Genomic DNA, 20,732 nt, shown 5'->3' with positions numbered 1-20,732 from the left:
AGCCGACCACACTAATTCATGCTACGATTGCATCAAAGCTGTGCTGTCAGAATGTGCTGCTTGTAGCGCGGTCCGTGGAGAGCACATGTGTGCTGTACGTTATACAAAACGTGGCAGCTAGACTTGATGGGTTGCAAACACATTACCCTGAGTTGAAGATGACTACAGTTTTTCCCAGTTTGCTTCTGCGTTCAGTTCAAGGTGCTGCTGTTTACCTTTAAAGCACGGTTTGGAACTCTTAATTGAGAGCCAGTTAGGTGTAGCGCTTTAGAGCATGGACTGTAATCTGGGAGAACAGGGTTTGATTTCCCACTCTGCCACATTCAGCTGCTGAAGGGACCTTGGGTTAGAGCTGTTCTCTCGAGAGTTAGAGCTGTTTTTATCAAGAGCAATTCTCTCGAGAACTTTCTCAGCCCACCTCCCTCACAGGGTGTCTGTTGTGGGGAGGGGAAGGGAAAGGAGATTGTAAATTGAGAGCCAATTTGGTGTAGCGCTTTAGAGCATGGACTGTAATCTGGGAGAATAGGGTTTAATTTTCCACTCTGCCACATTCAGCTGCTGAAGGGACCTTGGGTTAGAGCTGTTCTCTCAAGAGTTAGAGCTGTTTTTATCAAGAGCAATTCTCTCGAGAACTTTCTCAGCCCACCTCCCTCACAGGGTGTCTGTCGTGGGGAGGGGAAGGGAAAGGAGATTGTAAATTGAGAGCCAATTTGGTGTAGCGCTTTAGAGCATGGACTGTAATCTGGGAGAACAGGGTTTGATTTCCCACTCTCCCACATTCAGCTGCTGAAGGGACCTTGGGTTAGAGCTGTTCTCTCAAGAGTTAGAGCTGTTTTTATCAAGAGCAATTCTCTCGAGAACTTTCTCAGCCCACCTCTCTCACAGGGTGTCTGTTGTGGGGAGGGGAAGGGAAAGGAGATTGTAAATTGAGAGCCAATTTGGTGTAGCGCTTTAGAGCATGGACTGTAATCTGGGAGAACAGGGTTTGATTTCCCACTCTGCCACATTCAGCTGCTGAAGGGACCTTGGGTTAGAGCTGTTCTCTCAAGAGTTAGAGCTGTTTTTATCAAGAGCAATTCTCTCGAGAACTTTCTCAGCCCACCTCTCTCACAGGGTGTCTGTTGTGGGGAGGGGAAGGGAAAGGAGATTGTAAATTGAGAGCCAATTTGGTGTAGCGCTTTAGAGCATGGACTGTAATCTGGGAGAACAGGGTTTGATTTCCCACTCTCCCACATTCAGCTGCTGAAGGGACCTTGGGTTAGAGCTGTTCTCTCAAGAGTTAGAGCTGTTTTTATCAAGAGCAATTCTCTCAAGAACTTTCTCAGCCCACCTCCCTCACAGGGTGTCTGTTGTGGGGAGGGGAAGGGAAAGGAGATTGTAAACTGCTCTGAGACGCCAAGTGAAGGGTGGGGTATAAATCCAGTCCCCTCCTCTTCTTGTCTGCAGAACCTTTTGTCCACAAAGTAGTTCCAACTATAAAACCCGGAATTATTAACCGTTCCCCTCCGCAAGTTACTGAGAACTGCTTCTACTCAGGCATGGACTTTCTTGGTGGTCACTCCTGTATTACGAAGTCGGCTTTGTGAGGATGTGAAGAAGGCCCAGCCTTGCAGAGGTTTCAGAGGGTGGCCTGACCTGGATGGCCCAGACTAGCCTGGTCTTGTCAGATCTTGGAAGTTAAGCAGGATTGGCTCTGGTTAGTACTTGGATGGGAGACCACCCAAAAAAAGTCCAGGGTTGCTATTAGGAATGTACAACAAGTGGGGGGGGGGATGTGGTTTCCCCCTTGAATTTGGGTATACCGGACCTGGAAAATATTGGTATTTAGTGATATTCCCATATACAAGTTTTGGTATGGTGTCTGGATTTGGTAAATATTTGGGAAGCCCAGTTTTTTGGGGGGTCCTCTAAAGTCAATGGTAAATCTATCCTGGGGTATATTCAGGAGACGGAGGGGGTGTTGAGGTAGAGGCATCGAATTTGCAACACGGCTGCTGGAGCCTCTCCTCAAAAGAACCTCCAGGTTTCAAAAAAGATTGGACCAGAGGGTCCGGTTCTACGGGCACCCAAAGAAAGCGCTGCCATACTCCATTGTTTCCAGTGCAAGGAAACAATAAGGCAATACAAGTCTAGCACAGTGTCCCAGAAGATCTACATATATGTACATATGAAGCTGCCTTATACTGGTGGTCACGCCTATATTATGAAGTCGGCTTTCTGAGGATGTGAAGAAGGCCCTTGGTCCATCAAAGTCAGTATTGTCTTCTCAGACTGGCAGCGGCTCTCCAGGGTCTCAGGCTGAGGTTTTTCACACCTATTTGCCTGGACCCTTTTTTGGAGATGCCAGGGATTGAACCTGGGACCTTCTGCTTCCCAAGCAGATGCTCTACCACTGAGCCACCATCCCTCCCTGATCTCTGCAGCAGCAAGTGAAGTGAGTGCGGGGGAGGGGCACGTTTGCAAGGGTAGCTGCTGAACCAGCGCTGCTGTGGCAGTGCCAAAACCCAACAGGATTCAGGTCAAATCTGAGAATCTCTGAAGCACAAATGGAGGGAGGGGCATCTCTGCAAGGACAGCAGAACCAGTGTCATGTCCTTGTGCCCAGCAGCAGAACCCAGTGCCATTGTGGCAAATGCCAGCTCAGCAGGACTGAAGTCAAGCACAGAATCACAGTCTAAGGGAGGGAGCTGCAAGGACAGCAGAACCAGAGCAATAGTGCCCAGCAGCACAACCCAGTGCCAATACGGCAGCAGTGCAAACCCAACAGAACTAACCAGCGTCACACCAGAGAATCCCAGCAGGGCTTTTAAAGAAGAAGATGATATTGGATTTATATCCCGCCCTTCACTCCAAAGAGTCTCAGAGCGGCTCACAATCTCCTTTACCTTCCTCCCCCACAACAGACACCCTGTGAGGTGGGTGGGGCTGGAGAGGGCTCTCACAGCAGCTGCCCTTTCAAGGACAACCTCTGCCAGAGCTATGGCTGACCCAAGGCCATGCCAGCAGGTGCAAGTGGAGGAGTGGGGAATCAAACCTGGTTCTCCCAGATAAGAGTCCGCACACTTAACCACTACACCAAACCGGCTCTCCTGGCAGAAGCCAACTGGCAGAAGCAAGAACTGTAGAAGCCCCGCAGAGCACTCAAAGGTGCAGGGTGGTCAGTCATTTTTGCGAGCCCACCTGAACCAAGGCCAGCCCAATGCACAGAAGCCCAGCAGTGTTTTGTTCTGTTCCAAAGCCAAGGGCAAACCCAGAGAAACTTTATACTCCCCTTTCTCACCTCCCGCCTCTGAAAAGAATGCTTCAATTAGCTTTGTTATTTATGGTGCCCCTGTGGGCTCTGCTCGTTTAAGTTTGGCATACAGATCTCTCTGACGTACTCTACCCTTTTCGTCTCTGCCGCTATGAAGAATAGCTTTTGTGCGGCCGTTTCAATTTCAAGATGCGATTTTGGTAAGGGACGGCTGGCGACTTGGTGAGCTGCGGCTCGCGAGCGCACCCGCCTGGCGCATCACCTTGTGCTGCGCCGCTGCCAGGGTGCTGTGTTTTGGTGCGGATGGATTGAGAGCGGCAGCGGGGGAGACCGGTGGGCCGTTTCCGTGCCCATCCGACTGGTTAATGCTCCTGCTGCTTTTCGCTAGTCTCTTGTTTATATTCTGGGAAGAACATTTTGCCCCGCCTCCCCTGCGCAGGCTGAGAGAGGATGCAGGCACAAGTATGTGCTCTGGTCACTCTCAACGTCCAGGGCGGAGTAGCTAAACAGTGGCAAGCTGACCTGCAGGAAGACCAAATGGTCAACTGTCCAAGGGGGGCAGGGCATGAGCCATGTCAGCTGATAATGCTGTCCTAATAGGAGGAAACCTGTTCGCTCTGCACACTCATCGGAGGGCATGAGAGAAGTCTCTGGGCCATGGCAGAGAGGTCTGGCCAGACTACTTCCTTCACTGGTCCAGTAGCTCAGTGGACTGGCGGCATGCAGCTCACAGGGCTCTGCGAGGTATTCCTTCACCATCACAGCTGCCATTTCCTGGATCATGTGCCTGTTGCTCCCAGAGAGGCTAGGGATCTGCCCGATAAATGCCATCTCACAGGTCGTTACGGTGGCAGTCATGGAGGGTGAAGCTGTCTAGTGGGGGAGGTTGGGGATGAACAGCGTTGGGGTGCTTTTGCCACCACCACCCCCCCTCCAGCTCACACCAAGGTGCCTCTCTTGGCTTGCATGTGCACAACTCACTGAGGAAGCTCATCTCTCCAGGGAATGAGCTTGTTAGCCTGCTCGGTGGTCTTGCCCTTTATGTGCGGGTCACACATTGTCACCAACACAGTAGACCTTCTGCTGAGTGAGAAACTTAAAAGTGCCCTTGAGTCCTTGCAGACTGCTGGAACCATGTCTGCACATCCTTCTGCTGGCTCCAGAAACGAGGCCAAGGCCTCATGAGCAGTTCGGATCATGGGGATGACCAGAGCAAGACCTACTGCTCAGGGGAGGGACAGTGACTCAGAGGTAGAGCATCTGCTTGGGAAGCAGAAGGTCCCAGGTTCAATCAACGGCATCTCCAACTAAAAAAGGGTCCAGGCAAGTAGGTGTGAAAAACCTCAGCTTGAGACCCTGGAGAGCCACTGCTGGTCAGGGGAGGGACGGTGGCTCAGTGGTAGAGCATCTGCTTGGGAAGCAGAAGGTCCCAGGTTCAATCCCCGGCATCTCCAACTAAAAAAGGGTCCAGGCAAGTAGGTGTGAAAAACCTCAGCTTGAGACCCTGGAGAGCCATTGCCAGTCTGAGTAGACCATACTGACTTTGATGGACCCAGGGTCTGATTCAGTATAAGGCAGCTTCATATACTGTGTCAGATGAGAGCATCTCTGTGTGGCTCTTAAAGGGCCTAAGAACTTCCACAGTCTGGGAGATAGTCAATCAGTCTTTCTGGTTGAGCTGGCTCTCTTCCCAAATGACCGCGGTCAGTCCCAGAGATAAGAGATCAGAGCAGCAGAGCACCTGTTCTTGAGCATGGCACAGGTGGAGTTCCAGCGAGTGCTCGCATCACCAATAAGGCGGTGCACTAGTATGCCTGTCAGGGTCTGCTTCCCACACAGCAGATGGGTGTCCTTTGTAGTGGAAGAGATGTGACCCATGATAGGCTGGCATTTCTAGAGGAAATGCCTGAACTCATGGGTCTCAGCATCAGACTGGGATTCTCTGCAGAACCTAGTCCCAAGGCATCCTTAATCACCAGGTGGAGAAGGTGGTCTGTGCAATAAATGTACCGGAGGCCCAATGCCTGTGCAGCTGCCCTCATGTTCGTGCCGCCATCAGTCACCGTTAAGTCCATGGCGAGGTTCCTACGTACCCATGCTGCTATCCGTCTCTTGACAGTGGCTGAGATGCCCGCCACGTGTGGCCCAACGAGTACCTCAGCATGGAGCAGAACCTGGCAATAGCTAGCCCAGTGGCCCTGACCCTGCCTAACGCTAGTAGTTCCCCTATTCCCACCCCCAACATTGCTGGGTTACCACCAGCATGCAGTCAGCGAGAGATACGCGTTGTGAGTCTGTGCAGAGGTCCAGCTGTCAGACATGAAGTGTACCGTTCTCCTTTAAGCATGGGGCAACTGTGCCTTCATATGGTCCCTGGCAGCCCTGTACAATGAGGGCAGTCTGGCCCTGCTCAGAATGGTGCGAGCAGGGGGCATGTACCGGGGCTAGGAAAGCAATGACTTTTGATCAGGGAGAAGGGGACGCCACCTACAGCAACCGTTTTGGCAATGAGTTGAGCGATCCTCTTATTTTCCTGCTGTTTCCTCCTCCCTAGGTACTCTAGTGCCAACCTAACCGAGCGTCTCTGTCAGACGTGCTTGGCGTCCATTCCTTAGCATGGAACGCTCAGAAACAGCACTGGAGGTGGTGGCAGGACCACTCACCTCCTGGCTGGCCGCTGGTGGCTGCTTGGGTACCCTAGCGGCAACCTTCTCTCCTCTGAAGAAGCACAGCCTGGTGGTGCTTCATCCGATGGTTCCTCAAGCTGGTAGGCGAGAGATGATAGCGGTCTTTCCCTCGACTTATCTGGGCCCTACACAGCTGGCACCACGCAAAGCAGGGATTTTCCATCAGCTGGAAGTGCTTCCAGACTTTGGCGGTATAGGCGTACCCACACTGACCAGCAGCTGCACGCACTCCTAGAGCTGCTTCTTGTGAAGAGCACAGGGCAGACACGTCGTGTCTTGAGGGCACAGGAGGAAGAGATGCCTAAGGGGGGGAAAGGATTGAGATGGCAGCAACACAGGGTGCACCTCCATCTCTTCCTCTTGCGCAGCTTCTGGCCTCCTCTCCTGTACCTCCTCAGAAGGCCTGCTGGACTCTGGAGAAACCATAGCAGTGGGCACAGCAACCACCCTTCCCCCCTCTAGCTTCTCCAGAAATCTCTCGGTCCCTGAGTTGAGTTCTAGATCTGGAACACCCTCATCCCCAAAGCTTACCCCAAAAGGCAGCTCAGGCAGCTCCTCCTTTTGCTGCTGAGTCTCAGCAGCAATTGGAGGAGGGTCTGCCTAACCAGCAGGGCTGACCCAAGTCTGTCGGGCACCGTAGGCAAGGCTGACTTCTGGTGTCCTCCCCTACACTGATAACATCACCTAGTCATATGGGGGGGGGGCTAATTTGGTGCTCCTAGAAGGCTGGTGCCCTGAGCAATTGCCTCGTGGCAGGGCTGGCCCTGACTTCTGCCCTGTGGGCACATCTGTAGGTGGCGTGCCAGCAGCGGCCTCAATGAAGAGGGCCTCGTGTGGTCTCTTCATTGCACCACTCAGGGCAGAGGTTGAAGTAGTGGAAGGCAGCTGTGGAGCAGTCCTCTGCACAGGTGGGGAGAAAGCCACAGCCCTCCCCCTCCACTCCATCCATCAAGTCTTCTCCTTGGCCCTACTGAATGACCTTCCTGCTGTTTATTATCACCCCAGGCCAAATTCTTTGTAAGTTGTGGGGAAAGCATTATGCACCTACAGGGTCTGACACGTTTTGATGAACCTTTCTGGACCCAAACTAGGTTATCTTTCAGAAGAGCCTAACCTAATTTTGCTTCGGTTTTTGTTTTCTTTCTTTTTCTATTTCTGGATTTGTAAAAGTTTTTTTTTTTTTTAACAGCTAGCAGTGACTTCCTATACTGAACTTGGACTATGGCTCAGTAGACTGTTCCATGAGATGGAACAGCAAACTTTTAAAAAGTGTAAGGCTCTTTATTAAAAATCTGATTAGTTTCTATTGGAACAAGCCTGATTTCCTTGATGGAATATTCCAAAGACTAGTCACTACGGTTCAAGGCTATTGCATAGTTAGTAACCTAGTCAAGCTGCAAATTATGAAGATTATTTTCGGGCCAGTATTTTAGTTTTGACAGTTTGTCAGGGGTAGCCAAACTTGCTTAACGTAAGGGCCACATAGAATAAATGTCAGATGTTTTGAGAGCTGCAAGGCATGAATGACATATGTCTAAGACCTGCAAGGAAGGTAGGCAAATAGATGGGGGAGGGAGCGGTGGAAAGAAAGCAATTTTTACTTTAAATGGCTTGGCTTGGAGAAGTGATTTAAAAAGATAAATGTTTTCTCCAAGCTGGCCGACAGGTCAGTGGGGGTTTGGAAAGCCACACAATATGTGTGAAAAAGCCACAAAAGCCTGAGCTGCAATCTGACCACCCCTGATTTATGTTCTACTAAGTGATATATGGCCAGTTTTGCACAGTCTATTCCCTATAAGGGTTTACTTGTTTGGAAATTTCATTGTTACATTCTTAGCCCAAAATGTATTGCCAGACAGATCCAGTTGAATGTAGGTTTTGATTAGCCCATGTTAAATATAGTTGTCTTAATTTTTTTTGTGGCTTTATATTTTATAACCATATGCTAACTTAATGGAAAGTTTTGAAGTAACAACATATGTACTGGATGGAATTGTATGGTTGGTTTTATGTGTTGTTGCTGTTCCCTTGTCTGTCTGTCTGTCTATCTAATCTCTACATATAAAAATGGGGAAAATGCAGAGGAAAGAAGACAAGCACAAAGCCTCACCCCTCCCAACTTCCCGAAAAAAGAGAAATAGAAAAAAAATCTCAGCAGAAGATGGTGAAGGAGAGAGAGAGAGAGAATTTGAATAAAATAATAGATTTCTAAAACCAAACAGAACCCCCACAAGCCCAAAAAGGACCAAAAATGAATAAGTGAACCAAGTTGTAGAGCAACTCCAAAAAGCCAGCGTTGTCAACCAAAGGCCTCCCCATAGGGTCAAACAACAGTAAAACCCCACAGAAATAAGGAACTCTGACTAAAACCAGTAAGAATCAAACCAAAAGGAACAAGAACAAAAACAGCTTGAGGGGGCCCATGGCCTCATCCCCCCCCCCAAAAAAAACCCAAAAACACCCCACCACCAGGAGCAAACAAGTAACAAAAAACTCTGAATTGTGAAGCCATGCCAGAAGGATCTAAAAGCAGTAAGAATCAAGCTAAAAGGACCAATAACAAAGGCCTAAGGAGGCTCCTAACTTCACCCTCCCTCATCAAGCCCAAAGAACAAGTACCAGAAAAATAAGTAAACTTAAAAAAAAAAGAAAAAAGCATTGATCAATCAAACCAGTTGTTGCTTTCTCCAGGAAGGCAGGATTTGATCCCAGGGTCACAGCAGAGTCTCTCAAGCCATCAGGAGGCAGGCTCAGAGAGCGGCATCTAAAGCTGAAGCCAGAGCACACTCGCCAAAACCCCTCTCTCAGCAGTGGAGCCTAGCTCAGCTTGACCCTTGCTTTTATGCTCTTTGCCCATGCACAGAATTGGAAAAAAACAAAAAAAGAATGGACTTCTGTGATGGGCTAAAGAGCCGCGTTCCCCCTAACCTGATTATTTGGTATTGCCAAATAAAGCCGAATCACTTTCGGCTTTTTTTCCTGCATTGATTATGCCAGTAGCCGAAAAGATTCTGTAATTTGTATTTGGCTCGGATAAACTGAATGCACGCCCCTAGCTGCTGTGTACTGGCAAGGCACCTCTGAATGGCTCTTTCTTTGAAAATCCTACGGAGCTGCTGCAAATCAGCTGTGACTTGATGGCACTTTACGCACACTGCAGGGGGGAGTTTTGCCAGTGTGCTTTTGCCTCTTTGAGTCTCCTTGGTAAGCAGGATATAAGTACTTTCCAGAAAAAAAGAAAGAAAAATGCATTGTCACTGTTTACAGTCTGGTGTCCATGAGGGAAGGTGGCAGGAAAATGTGACTTTTGTAGTACCTCACAATCAGTTACGTGTGAAACAAAGTTGTGGATAACAGAGGAATAGTGCAACATTCAGCATTTGCAGGCTGAACTAGTATAGGCCGAGGGCCTTTAATTGCTGTGATTAACTGGAGCCAGCCAGTCAGGCTCTTCTATTAGCTCCCCCATTGCCAATTTCCTCATGCAACCACCTCCACCCTTTGCCGATGCTGGAAGATGTCTGTGTTCCACCCAAACTAGCACTGCCATCTTAGTCCATAAGAGCAAAGAAAATAAATTAGGAATAACCTCATCTTACATTGGAATTGCCTTGTACGTTGAAGAAGAGAGAAACTCAGAAAGGTGTCTCCATGGTCAGAAAGGAGTCTCCATGAAATGTGTGGTGGAAGCTTCTTTGAGGCTTTTTGAAATCTTTTTGGAACTAGAAGCTACAGAACAGGTGTCGTGCTCTAGAAATGTTTTGAGATTCTGCAGTACTAAGGCTTCTTACACCAATTAATCTGCTGGCTAAAAAGAGTTTCTCACACTACAGTTTACAGGGTTGAGCACAGTTGCATTACCTGACAACTCAAAAGCAACTTAATCAAATTCCCTTCCCCACATAGATATCCAGGTTCCAGATCTGTTATAGCTTCTAGACATTTGATTACATGCTCCAAATTGCCATATCCTAATCTACATGGCATTCTCCTAAGTGAAACTGTTCCTGACATTGTACTTCTTCACTCGCATTACTACTAGTTGTCAGGAAATACAAGAGTAAGCATGTTTACCAAGAAGTGATCCTATTTGTGAGGTTTTGCCAGTTGCCAATCCCAATCAACGCAGCACATGTAGAAATGGTCAGTTGTTTATTCGGTACAGAGCAACGGACTTTCGTGCTACGAAGCTAATGCTGAGAACAGAGCAAGTCACAAACAGAACCGATACGATACCAAGCAAAAAGGCACACGAAGCCAGCCTGTCGGGTTCCCAGGGGGTAGGTGCACAGCACAAAGTCTGCCCTGGATGCTCAAGGTCATCTGGCAAAAGCCAGACGCTGCCATGGCTACCAGATAACAGTCCCACTCCCTGCAGCGCGTCTTGAGAAAGTTCCAGCAAGTGAGATGCCAAAGCAGGCACAATTAGCTATACATTTGAAGGAAGTGTAAAATGACTACAGTTGAGATTATACTGGTATGCAATGCAAAGCGATAAGAGGAATAAAAATGACTGGAGGATCAAAACCCGCAAACAAAGCAGAACCAGTGTGACCCAAATGTCAGGGAACCTGACGATATTAGTGTTTCCCTGCTAATGCCTGAAATAATATAGGACAGTTTGGAGTTGATTAGAATTTGACTAAGAAATGATACTGAGTTGGATGCCAGCTTTATGACTATGCCGGCTGATACTTTCTGTAAAGACATGGGCTTGGATCCACTGGAGCATTTCCACAGATGGAAAAGATTGCCACCTATGAAGCAAATTTTCTTGCTTCCATTACAGCCCAAGATTCCCCCCCCCCCTCCCTTAATTATGTTCAGGCGCAGCATTTTGGGCTGCAGCACAAACAGAAGATAAAGTCATTCTCCACATGGGGAAAGCCTTATTTTCACATAAATGACAGGATTGGACAATTATTACCTCACATTGTTTTCTTGAGCTTCTGTAATGCATTCTGTGTGGGTCTGCCTTTGAAGATCTCTCCAAAACGCGGTAGCAGTGATAATAGCGATCTTATTTAAAACAGATGGTTACCAGTTGGTTTTGACCTAATTGGTCCTGGTAAGGATCATCTCATGTATCAACTTGCCTGATACTTACTCAGTGGCTCAGGAGTCATACATGGCTTTTGAGATCCCACCTGTGACTCCTCTGAGCTCTGTTCCCCAATATGCACTTGCCTCCAATTTTATGAAAGTGCCTAGTGGGCTTGTGGCTGGCAGTTGATCCCCACCTTGAAACAGCTGCTTCCAGAGAAGTTAGTAAGCTGCAAGCCTCCCTGTAATATAGGCTTAGTGCTGGGGGGTGGGGAGTAGATGTAGCTCTTCTGGTTGATGGTAATTGTGAATGTGTCCTGGCCTGGATAGCCCAGGCTAGCCCAATTTCATCAGATCTTGGAAGCTAAGCAAGGTCAGCCGTGGTTAGCATTTGGATGGGAGACCACCAAGGAATACCAGGGTCAAGACACAGAGGCAGGCAATGGCTAGCCGCCTCGAAACATCTCTTACCCTGAAAATCCCATAAGTAAGCTGTCCACCAATTATGAATATGGGTCTGCATAAGCTGTGGAATGAGTACTACTGCTTTACATTTATTTGCAGAGACCTGGTCTTCTGAGGTGTGGGTTCAGGATGATAAAACCTTCTCAATGGTAGTGCCATGACTGTGTCAGTCAGTCATATTTATTACAGTCATTAGTCCATCCATTCTCTCCCATGACACTGATCTAGTACTTTCTTTGGCTGTTTTTAAGCATCAGGTGACAATTTGATTATTTCATTTGCTATTTCAGTTGTTGGTTTCACTGCCCTTGAGAAGTGTTAAGTTTTTAAGATCCAGAGATATGAAACTAAAAAGTTTCAAGAGTCAGTCAGTCATGGATTTATCAGCAAGTAAGTTATAGCAACAATTTCATCAAAATAAAAACAAAACATTTCCAGACGTTTTCATAGGGAAAAATAAAATGCATAATTATTTAAAATATCTCAAAGGAACACCATCTTACAATCCAAATGTCCTTTTTTCCCTGTTGCTGGTCTCATCCTTTCGTGATGACAGTTTTAACTCTTTTGGGAGCTGCTTTCAGTTTTAGGAAAGTGGAAGAAATATATTTTTCATCCTTTTTTAAAAGTAGAGTATAATATTGTTTAGAAATCACATTTTCTAAATTGGATACATAGATATATCTGTACTGGTTTTGGGCACCAATTAATGAAGGAAAAGGATTCTGTGGTTATTACAAGTTCCAAAGCTGAGTTGGCAATATCCACGTCCAAAAAAATGAACACAAGAGGATTATTCCCAGAGTTCAAAGTGGGTATTTATATCTTACTAGAAGAGCAAATCCTTTGGCTTATTACATGAGAGGTATATATAAAATCCAATTTCAGTAATTGTTGGTGCTGTTAAGTGCCTTGCTCTCACCTGTCTTCAGAAAGTGGTAGAGCAGTCAATTGCAGAAGCCTATATATCAGGGGTGGCCAAACTTGCTTAACATAAGAGCCACATAGAATAAACATCAGGTGTCTGAGAGCTGCAAGACCTGAACAAATATTGCACATGTCTTTATTAAACTCTTAATACTTCCTTTGCACAGAAAGATAAAATACATATGTATGCACTTTACAACATGACCATGCTAGGAGACTTTAAAAAAACAAAATGTGGGAATAACAGTCCCCATAAAACCAGTTTAGGGAAAGGTTGGGAAATTATTTTTGGCGCTAGTGGGAGAAGGAAACACACATGTACCATGTAAATCACTGACCACCATTTGCATCTCTCATTGCCTTGACACCAAGGTTAGTAAATACAGCTCCTACAAAAGCTATGAAACTAAGGGGGAACCCTGTGCCTCCCTCTTTAATTCTGTTCCTCCTCTGAGTGGCTCCCTTGGCTCTTGCACTCTTTTCCTACTCTAGGTCTCCAGGCAACCTCTGTTGAGCTAGCAAGCCTGCCTAATTTCCCCTCCTTCCCTGCTTCACCAATGGTGGAAATAGACACCCACCAATGGGTCAGTGTTGAGGCTGACTGAGGTCCCAATGCTAAGCACACTTACTTGAGAGTAAGCCTGGATGAAGTTCTTCCTTGTCCTCCAGAAGCCACACAGTATGTGTGAAACAGCTGCATGTGGCTCCCAAGCTGCAGTCTGCACACCCCTGCTATATATAAACTAAATGTATTTCTCTTCTATATCACCAATTACTCAAATAGGAATTCTTATTAGGTATGCCCTGTTCCTGTATACTGGAGAAGTTACTAAAGTGAGCCTGCTTCTGTAGCTTAAACATGGTGCAGAGTTCTACTATGCTGCATTCCAGCTCTGTTCAGTGGGAAAGAAGTGCCACAAGCCCCACCAGTTAAGAGCCGTGCCCATTTTCCCGAAACATGGGGGCAGATGCTGCATTGGGGAATGGTGCTCAGAAGAAGAAGATGAAATTGGATTTATATCCCGCCCTCCACTCAGAAGAGTCTCAGAGCGGCTCACAATCTCCTTTACCTTCCTCCCCCACAACAGACACCCTGTGAGGTGGGTGGGGCTGGAGAGGGCTCTCACAGCAGCTGCCCTTTCAAGGACAACCTCTGCCAGAGCTATGGCTGACCCAAGGCCATGCTAGCAGGTGCAAGTGGAGGAGTGGGGAATCAAACCCGGTTCTGCCAGAGCTATGGCTGACTCAAGGCCATTCTAGCAGGTGCAAATGGAGGAGTGGGGAATCAAACCTGGTTCTCCCAGATAAGAGTCCGCACACTTAACCACTACACCAAACTGGCTCTGCACTGGGTGGCATGTCAAAGAGCCACATTTGGTGCCTTGCACTGAGTATTATGGATGTAAGGCTCCATAGTAGCTATGAAACATTCAAGGTGGTGTTTTCAATGTCTCTCCTCTGTTACTACCAAAGTCTAATCACTTCACGTTGGACTGAGCCTGCAACGCAACAGATCTTTCCTTAAAGTTCCAAGTTTCCATGTGATTTTTCCATAGTATATTGAACGTTCTCTAACCAGTTACTTAGTTTGTGATTACTAGGACACTGGAAATAATACTGACCATTCTTGGTCTTCCCACCAAGAGGGACGGTGGCTTGGTAAGCAGGTCACAGGTTCAATCCCTGGCACCTCCAACTAAAAACGGTCCAGGCAAGTAGGCGCGAGAAACCTCAGCTTGAGACCCCGGAGAGCTGCTGGCAGTCTGAGTAGACAATACTGACTTTGATGAACTGAGGGTCTGATTCAGTATAAGGCAGCTTCATATGTTCACCAATCAGTTTTATAGTCTGCTGTTGTCCTTTATTCACCCATAGCACCTGGGGAGATCAGTTTTGGTGGGGTAGGGCGGGATATAAATCAAGCAAAATAAATAAATTTCACAACTTCAGTTCTCCCAGTAGCAGTGAGAGCCCTTATTATGACTGATGATTATAATCTCTGTTACAATTCTTTTTAATCACTAGATATAGTTATGCTGCAATTGGTCACAATTGCCATTAGAAAGAAGCACATATACAGCTTTTTGTTTTATAGAGTTTTAAGGGTACTTGGTAGGGGAATGGGGTGTTAGCAGAAAAGAACTCTTATACCCTTTGGCACTGTACTCAGAACCGGGGATCTTTCGAACAGGACAATTGGAATTTTTAATCCTTTTTGCAGTGGTTAATTTCTCGTTCTGCTATAGGTATGACAAACGGGAAGAACTCAAACCAGGTGACCAGCTCATGTTCTCGTACACACACATAATCATGGAGATGGATCCTGTTCAAATGTCGCATTACGAGACAACCCACCGCATAGTGGCACGCATTTCTGGGACTACCGGGATTACCTTGAATTTCACTGTATTACCTCTGTTTACTATAAACATGAAATCCCAACTAGCATTGTTGGAAAGGCTTCCCACTTCAAGACCATAATTCCGCCCCCCCCCCCCAACAGCTTCACATTTTGGAGATAAATTGGTGCACTAATTCAAAACCATAATGCAGGAACCATGAGAGCCTGAAAGGATCTTTTAGTATCGTTTTCCTTCTGTGAGCAGTTGGCATATCCTAAGGTTACATACCTACACATTTCTATGTAATCCAGTTGTATATATTGCCATTTTATATAATGTTTTAAGATATGAACTGGGGAGGGATGGTGGCTCAGTGGTAGAGCATCTGCTTGGGAAGCAGAAGGTCCCAGGTTCAATCCCCAGCATCTCCAACTGAAAAAAGGGTCCAAGCAAGTAGGTGTGAAAAACCTCAGCTTGAGACCCTGGAGAGCCGCTGCCAGTCTGAGAAGACAATATTGACTTTGATGGACCAAGAGTCTGATTCCGTATAAGGCAGCTTCATATGTTCATGATATACAGTTTACGCTTCTAATAAATTGTGTAGCCCTTTAATGTCATTCTATACAAATTTATTACGTTTGGTTAAATGATATACTACTGTTTGCCCTATTAACCTGTCACATGGCATTTTAATGTCATTTTGGTTAATGTTTTAGCTACATTCATGATAAACAACTTCAAATGATCTTCTCGCCGCTCATCATCTTGAGAGCAAGATTATTACCTCCTGCAGGAAATTCTCAGGGTACTGTAAACAAAAGTTCAACATAGTTTTCTCTGAAACTATGTGATCGGTGACTCATCTAAAATTTGGGATGTCTGTCTACATGTCTGGGATATTTCTGCATATAGAGAACTGGATGCAGCCAGCTTATTCACTAAATCTTGTTCCGTTCCCCTCCTGTATGGTTTCCATTCATGCCGATCTCATGGCGGCTTGCTGCTGTCTGCACCAATGGCAAAACTGGCTGGATCCAACCTAGACATTATTCAAAGGCAATACTCGTGTATGTATATCAGATGAGCAGGTGCATTCCCAGCCATTCTGGGGCTTATATTTTACACGTTATAAAATGACATCATGGAAAGTAAGTTGTTGATATGATGACTAAAGATATGTAAATAAAGAGGAAAACATTGCTGAGACCAATCTGTCCTTACTAATATTTCCATCAATGTTAGGTAGTTTTAAGAATACCTGCGCAGAATGTACTTTTCGGTGGGGTGTAATTCAGTTTTCTGGCCAGCTGCAGAAATAAATATTTTCATTACATCCTTTAAGTAATGTTATAAAATAGTAAAATACATCGAAAAGAAGCAGATAAATGATCCAGTTGGTTAGATCTGGTTTTCTCAGTGGTCACCACGACTGCCTGGAGATCCATGGGTCTTAACAGTACATACCAATGCACCCTTGCTTGTAACCACAGCTTTATACCTAAGCCGAATCAGCAATTCAGAAAGAAAATGTGCTGCTTAAAATTACTCATTTCTTTTTTTTTTCTTTCAACGATTTAATCATAGAGCTGGGTGTAGCCTAGTGTGCAGATTTGCTTAGATGCAACAAATGCCAACCCGTAAAACCAGTCCATCCACACTGTCCAGCTGCTTCCCCTGCATACTATGCCACACATTTGATCAATTTTATTGTCGTGTTCTTTGATGCGCACTTCATCCTTGATGTACTGAGTTATTCAGGTATGTAGCAGCAGCCGTCGGTGATGTTCAAGACGTGTGAAGCAGTAAACCCCATATCCTTACAGCAAACTGCACTCATGGTTTCCTACTTCCAGCACTAGCGTGAACAAGTGATACTGTGGCCTGGGTCTTAGAAGTAAGTGAAACTTACTGAAATCTCTTTCACATCTAAAACCCAAATTACTACTGTGTAGGGGGCTGTCGGTCTTCTGGACTTACCTGTGCCACCAATTTCGTCTGAGGTTGAGTATGCCATAATGCAAATCCAGCATGCCATGTCTGCAAGCACCATCTACAAACTAGCAGCTGTGAATGCTGACGTATTCAAATTAAGATGTGCGTTTTAATTTGCTTCCTCTTCCAAAAATCTATTACGAACTGATGGATGTATCTCAAAAATAGGCATTCTCATCACTTTCAAAAGAGTTCCGCTAATTAACCTCAATTATTGTATGCACCTGGTCAAGGTCCACAAAGTGGCAAACATAAACACATGTGAATTAAAATCATCCAGAACTTTAATTCAATAAAAACATAAGCATATAACAAAAGCAGGGAGGAAGGCCAATAGCTGTTACCTGGGCCCAGGAGCGCCCCCCCCCCCAAGCTGCAAACCTGCTCCTTTAGGGGGAGTGCAACCTCATTCATAATAGGAGATAGCTCATTTCCTGAATCAGACCCCCTCTCCCCTAGTAGCACTTACATTTGGTTGTGATTAAGATTCAGCATGTTAGTCTTCATCCACTCCAAAACTCCCTCCGTGCATCAGTTCATGGTTTGCAAAGCCTCCCTGCGACGTGCTAGTAGTGTGATACAGAGCTGAATGTCGTCCGCATATTGGTGTGAACTCAGCTAAAATCTGTGGATGATCTCAGTGGTTTTATATAAATGTTGAACAGCATGGGGGACGTGCAAAGATAAAAGCGGGCTACAAAACAATCCTCCTGTTGGCCAGAACCCAAGAGATCCCTGACAACTCAAGAGTTTTGAAGGTCTATACTGTGAGGATGAAATGGTGGTGTGGAAATGCTTTTCTTTGCTACCATTACTGCAACAGAATAGGCTTTATAACGAGCTCTAGCCCATGACTTCTCGGATTTGTCCCGAGTCTTTCTCCACAGTTGCTCTACTCATTTCCCTTGTCTTTTAATCATCAATAGCCCATCAGTAAACCAAAGGGCTGCCTGGGCTCTTAGACCTAAGAGAGGGTGCCGAGATGCAATTCTGCAATTTGTCTGGATGACTTCCCCATTCCAGAGGTCAACCAGTGCACTGATGGCCACACGGACAACACCACCAGGAAAATTCCCTAATGCTGTCCGGAAATCAAAAGGCTACACAGGTAAGTCATCTTAATCAGTCCCTCATCCCTGCAGTCTTGGTACCCCTCTAAGTCTAAATGTCAGCAAAGAGTGATCCTCTTCAAATCCCCCCTCCTTCTGATCACCTTCCTCCTGACTAGAGCAGAATGCCATCAGTTGCATGACCTGCAGACTGTGGGACCTGCTATTACCTGAAACAGGCCCACGGTTGTTATGAAGACCATGAAATCTTGAGTTGTTCCTGACAAAGCAGCCTCAGCATGGATGTCAGAGTCTAACAAGACCAGCAACCTAGGAGTCCTACACACAATGTCTATGACCTCCTCCACAAACTCAGGGAGACTTGGGCAGCAGGGTGGGTGGTACACCAACAAAATCCAAATCCTGTCTTGCATTCCCACCACTAGATATACATTCAAACTTGGCAGTATCACGGACAAAACATCAAGCCAGCACGATAAAATCCAGATAAGACTAGTGATACCACCCCCCCATAAACCGACAATTTATGTCAGTGTTTGTGAATATAGCAGTACAAATCTCTGCTGTCCCAAGCAGAGATGTACTGGTGAAGGGAGAGTGCATGCACACATCTTTCCCTATTTTCACCTGTATTAACAGCAGCCACTGAAAATCCCTCTTGATCTGATGCTAAAAGCATGAGGGAACTCTATAGCCATGCATTCTAGTACCTATACCTAGGTTTAATCTGTGTTGCAAGTGGCATATAAGATTCTTGAAGAACAGGAGAGGTGCTGGAAGACTGGAGGCAGGCAAATACTGTTCCTATCTTCAAGACGGGGAAAAAAGAGGATCCGGGTAACTACCGACCTGTCAGCTTGATGTCTATACTTGGAAAAGTTTTAGAACAAATCATCAAACAGTCGGTCCTGGAACATTTAGAAAGAATAGATGTGATTACTAAGAGCCAGCATGGGTTTATCAAGAACAAGTCATGTCAAACTAACTTGATCTCTTTTTTTGAGAAAGTGACTACCTTGCTGGATCAGGGGAATGCTGTAGACATCATTTATCTTGATTTCAGTAGGGCTTTTGATAAGGTTCCACACACTATCCTTGTTGACAAGTTGGTAAAATGTGGTTTGGATCCTGTTACCGTTAGCTGGATCTGTAACTGGTTGACAGATTGCACCCAAAGAGTGCTTGTGAATGGTTCCTCATCCTCTTGGAGAGGAGTGACAAGTGGAGTGCCTCAAGGATCTGTCCTGGGACCTGTTTTGTTCAACATCTTTATAAACGATTTGGATGAAGAAATAGAGGGAATGCTTATTAAATTTTCTGATGATACTAAATTGGAAGAGGTTGCAAATACAGTAGAACAGGGGTGGCCAACGGTAGCTCTCCAGATGTTTTCTGCCTACAGCTCCCATCAGCCCCAGGCAGCATGGCTGATGAGAGTTGTAGGCAAAAAAACATCTGGAGAGCTACCGTCAGCCACCCCTGCTATATACATCCTGATCTTATATTAATCACTGTTCTTAGAAATCACTGTCCCCTGTCAGTGATTTCAGAAGGGTGAAGCAAAAACTGAACTAGCACAATTCAAAATTCAGGCCAATTTTTTAAAAAAACAAACAAACAACGAAATCAGCTTTTGTATGTAGACTTGATACGATTACCATGAACTAAATCTGAACAGAACTCATTTGTGTAACTGAACTCTACTGGTACTCCTACTTTGTGAGCTACTGTATAAATTAAGTCTGCTCTGGGGCCATTTTTCCTGAGCTAAGACAAAAATGTATGAGCCAGAGGCTAAAAAACTGAGTTAGCTCACACAAACTCAGCTTAGAGGAAACACTGCCAGTAACAGGCTTCAAATTGGGCAAGAGAGGTGAGCAACAGTTCCAAAATGCAGGCTGGAGTTTATGGAATATAAAGAACTCAACCCATGGTCTTTCTTCAGTATGTACACCTAGCAGTGAGGTATAAGACCAATTACTTAAGGTGAGAAGATGGACAATGATTAACTAGGATAGTCTTGTAGCTACATCCTTTTGACTCATCCTTGGCCTGTGCTAATGAAATCTATTCTACACTAACACTCTGCAGGTAGGGTAAAAGGCTTTTGTACTCTTACTGATTGGTATAATTTCGCTAACACAAAAACAAAAACTGTGCTCTCTACCTATGTATCATGCCTCGCTGTGACCTCAGACTGGGGACTTGTGTTAGCCCTCCCAGGCTCCTACTAGGCCACCTGCACTACATCCAGTGACTAACACAGCACTTTTAATGCTTGGACCTAACTCCCACCATTAGACCTTAAGTGCCTTCCCACTGTGAATAGTCCTTTCCCCTCCTTGAGTTTCATGCTCCTGAAGCACGCCCCCCCTCCCATAGCTCCCTTGCCCTCCTTGCTGCAGCTGTTGTGCATTTATATCACCCAACCATGATAGCAGAATACAAAGCTCAGAATACAAACACAACCCCCTTGCAATGAGTGTGCTCAAAGGGCTTTGGAATTCTTTCTTGAATCTATGCCCTATCGTGTTCAGCAGTGGGGGTTGGTTACTCCAGAGGAAAGCTATATCTGATATGCATATTCTGCTGTTTCAATTAAAAGCCACTAGAAATGTGCAAGACCTTAAGCCTGTCTTTAAGTAGTTTTTCAAACTGTTAAGTGGTTCTCCTCCCCCACCCCATTTCTGAGGATGTGACACCTGGAAGACGACTCATTTTTGTCAGGTTCTGAATGTAAGCAGTCACGCCATTTGACTCTTAAATGCAAACGTATATTTCTAGAGGAGAGGATAATTAGACTTTAACAGAATGAAAGCTTATATGGCAAAATGTTTTGAAAATGCAGCCCTTTATGCTGTAACGCATAATTTGATATTGATTCATCCTATTCCCATTGACCTTTACATGCTTAGCGATGCAAGACACTTGTACATCATTCTCCGCTCAGTAG

The 20,732-nt window shown here is 45.8% G+C and overlaps 1 protein-coding gene across 1 annotated transcript in view; it reads left to right on the top strand.

Annotated features, from left to right (window-relative positions):
* The window catches only part of ALG12 (ALG12 alpha-1,6-mannosyltransferase), a 37,661-nt gene extending 21,750 nt beyond the window's left edge, over positions 1-15,911 (top strand). The window contains exon 10 of the mRNA XM_060244787.1: positions 14,622-15,911. Within this exon, the coding sequence (XP_060100770.1) occupies positions 14,622-14,856 (235 nt within the window). The 3' untranslated portion in view covers positions 14,857-15,911. The remainder of the gene's footprint in view (positions 1-14,621) is intronic.
* Positions 15,912-20,732: the final 4,821 nt, after the last annotated feature.

Source organism: Heteronotia binoei, chromosome 8, assembly GCF_032191835.1.
Source record: "Heteronotia binoei isolate CCM8104 ecotype False Entrance Well chromosome 8, APGP_CSIRO_Hbin_v1, whole genome shotgun sequence".
Lineage (NCBI taxonomy): Eukaryota > Metazoa > Chordata > Lepidosauria > Squamata > Gekkonidae > Heteronotia > Heteronotia binoei.
The sequence above is the reverse complement of the archived record's forward strand: the minus strand, read 5'-3'. Positions and strand labels throughout refer to the sequence as shown.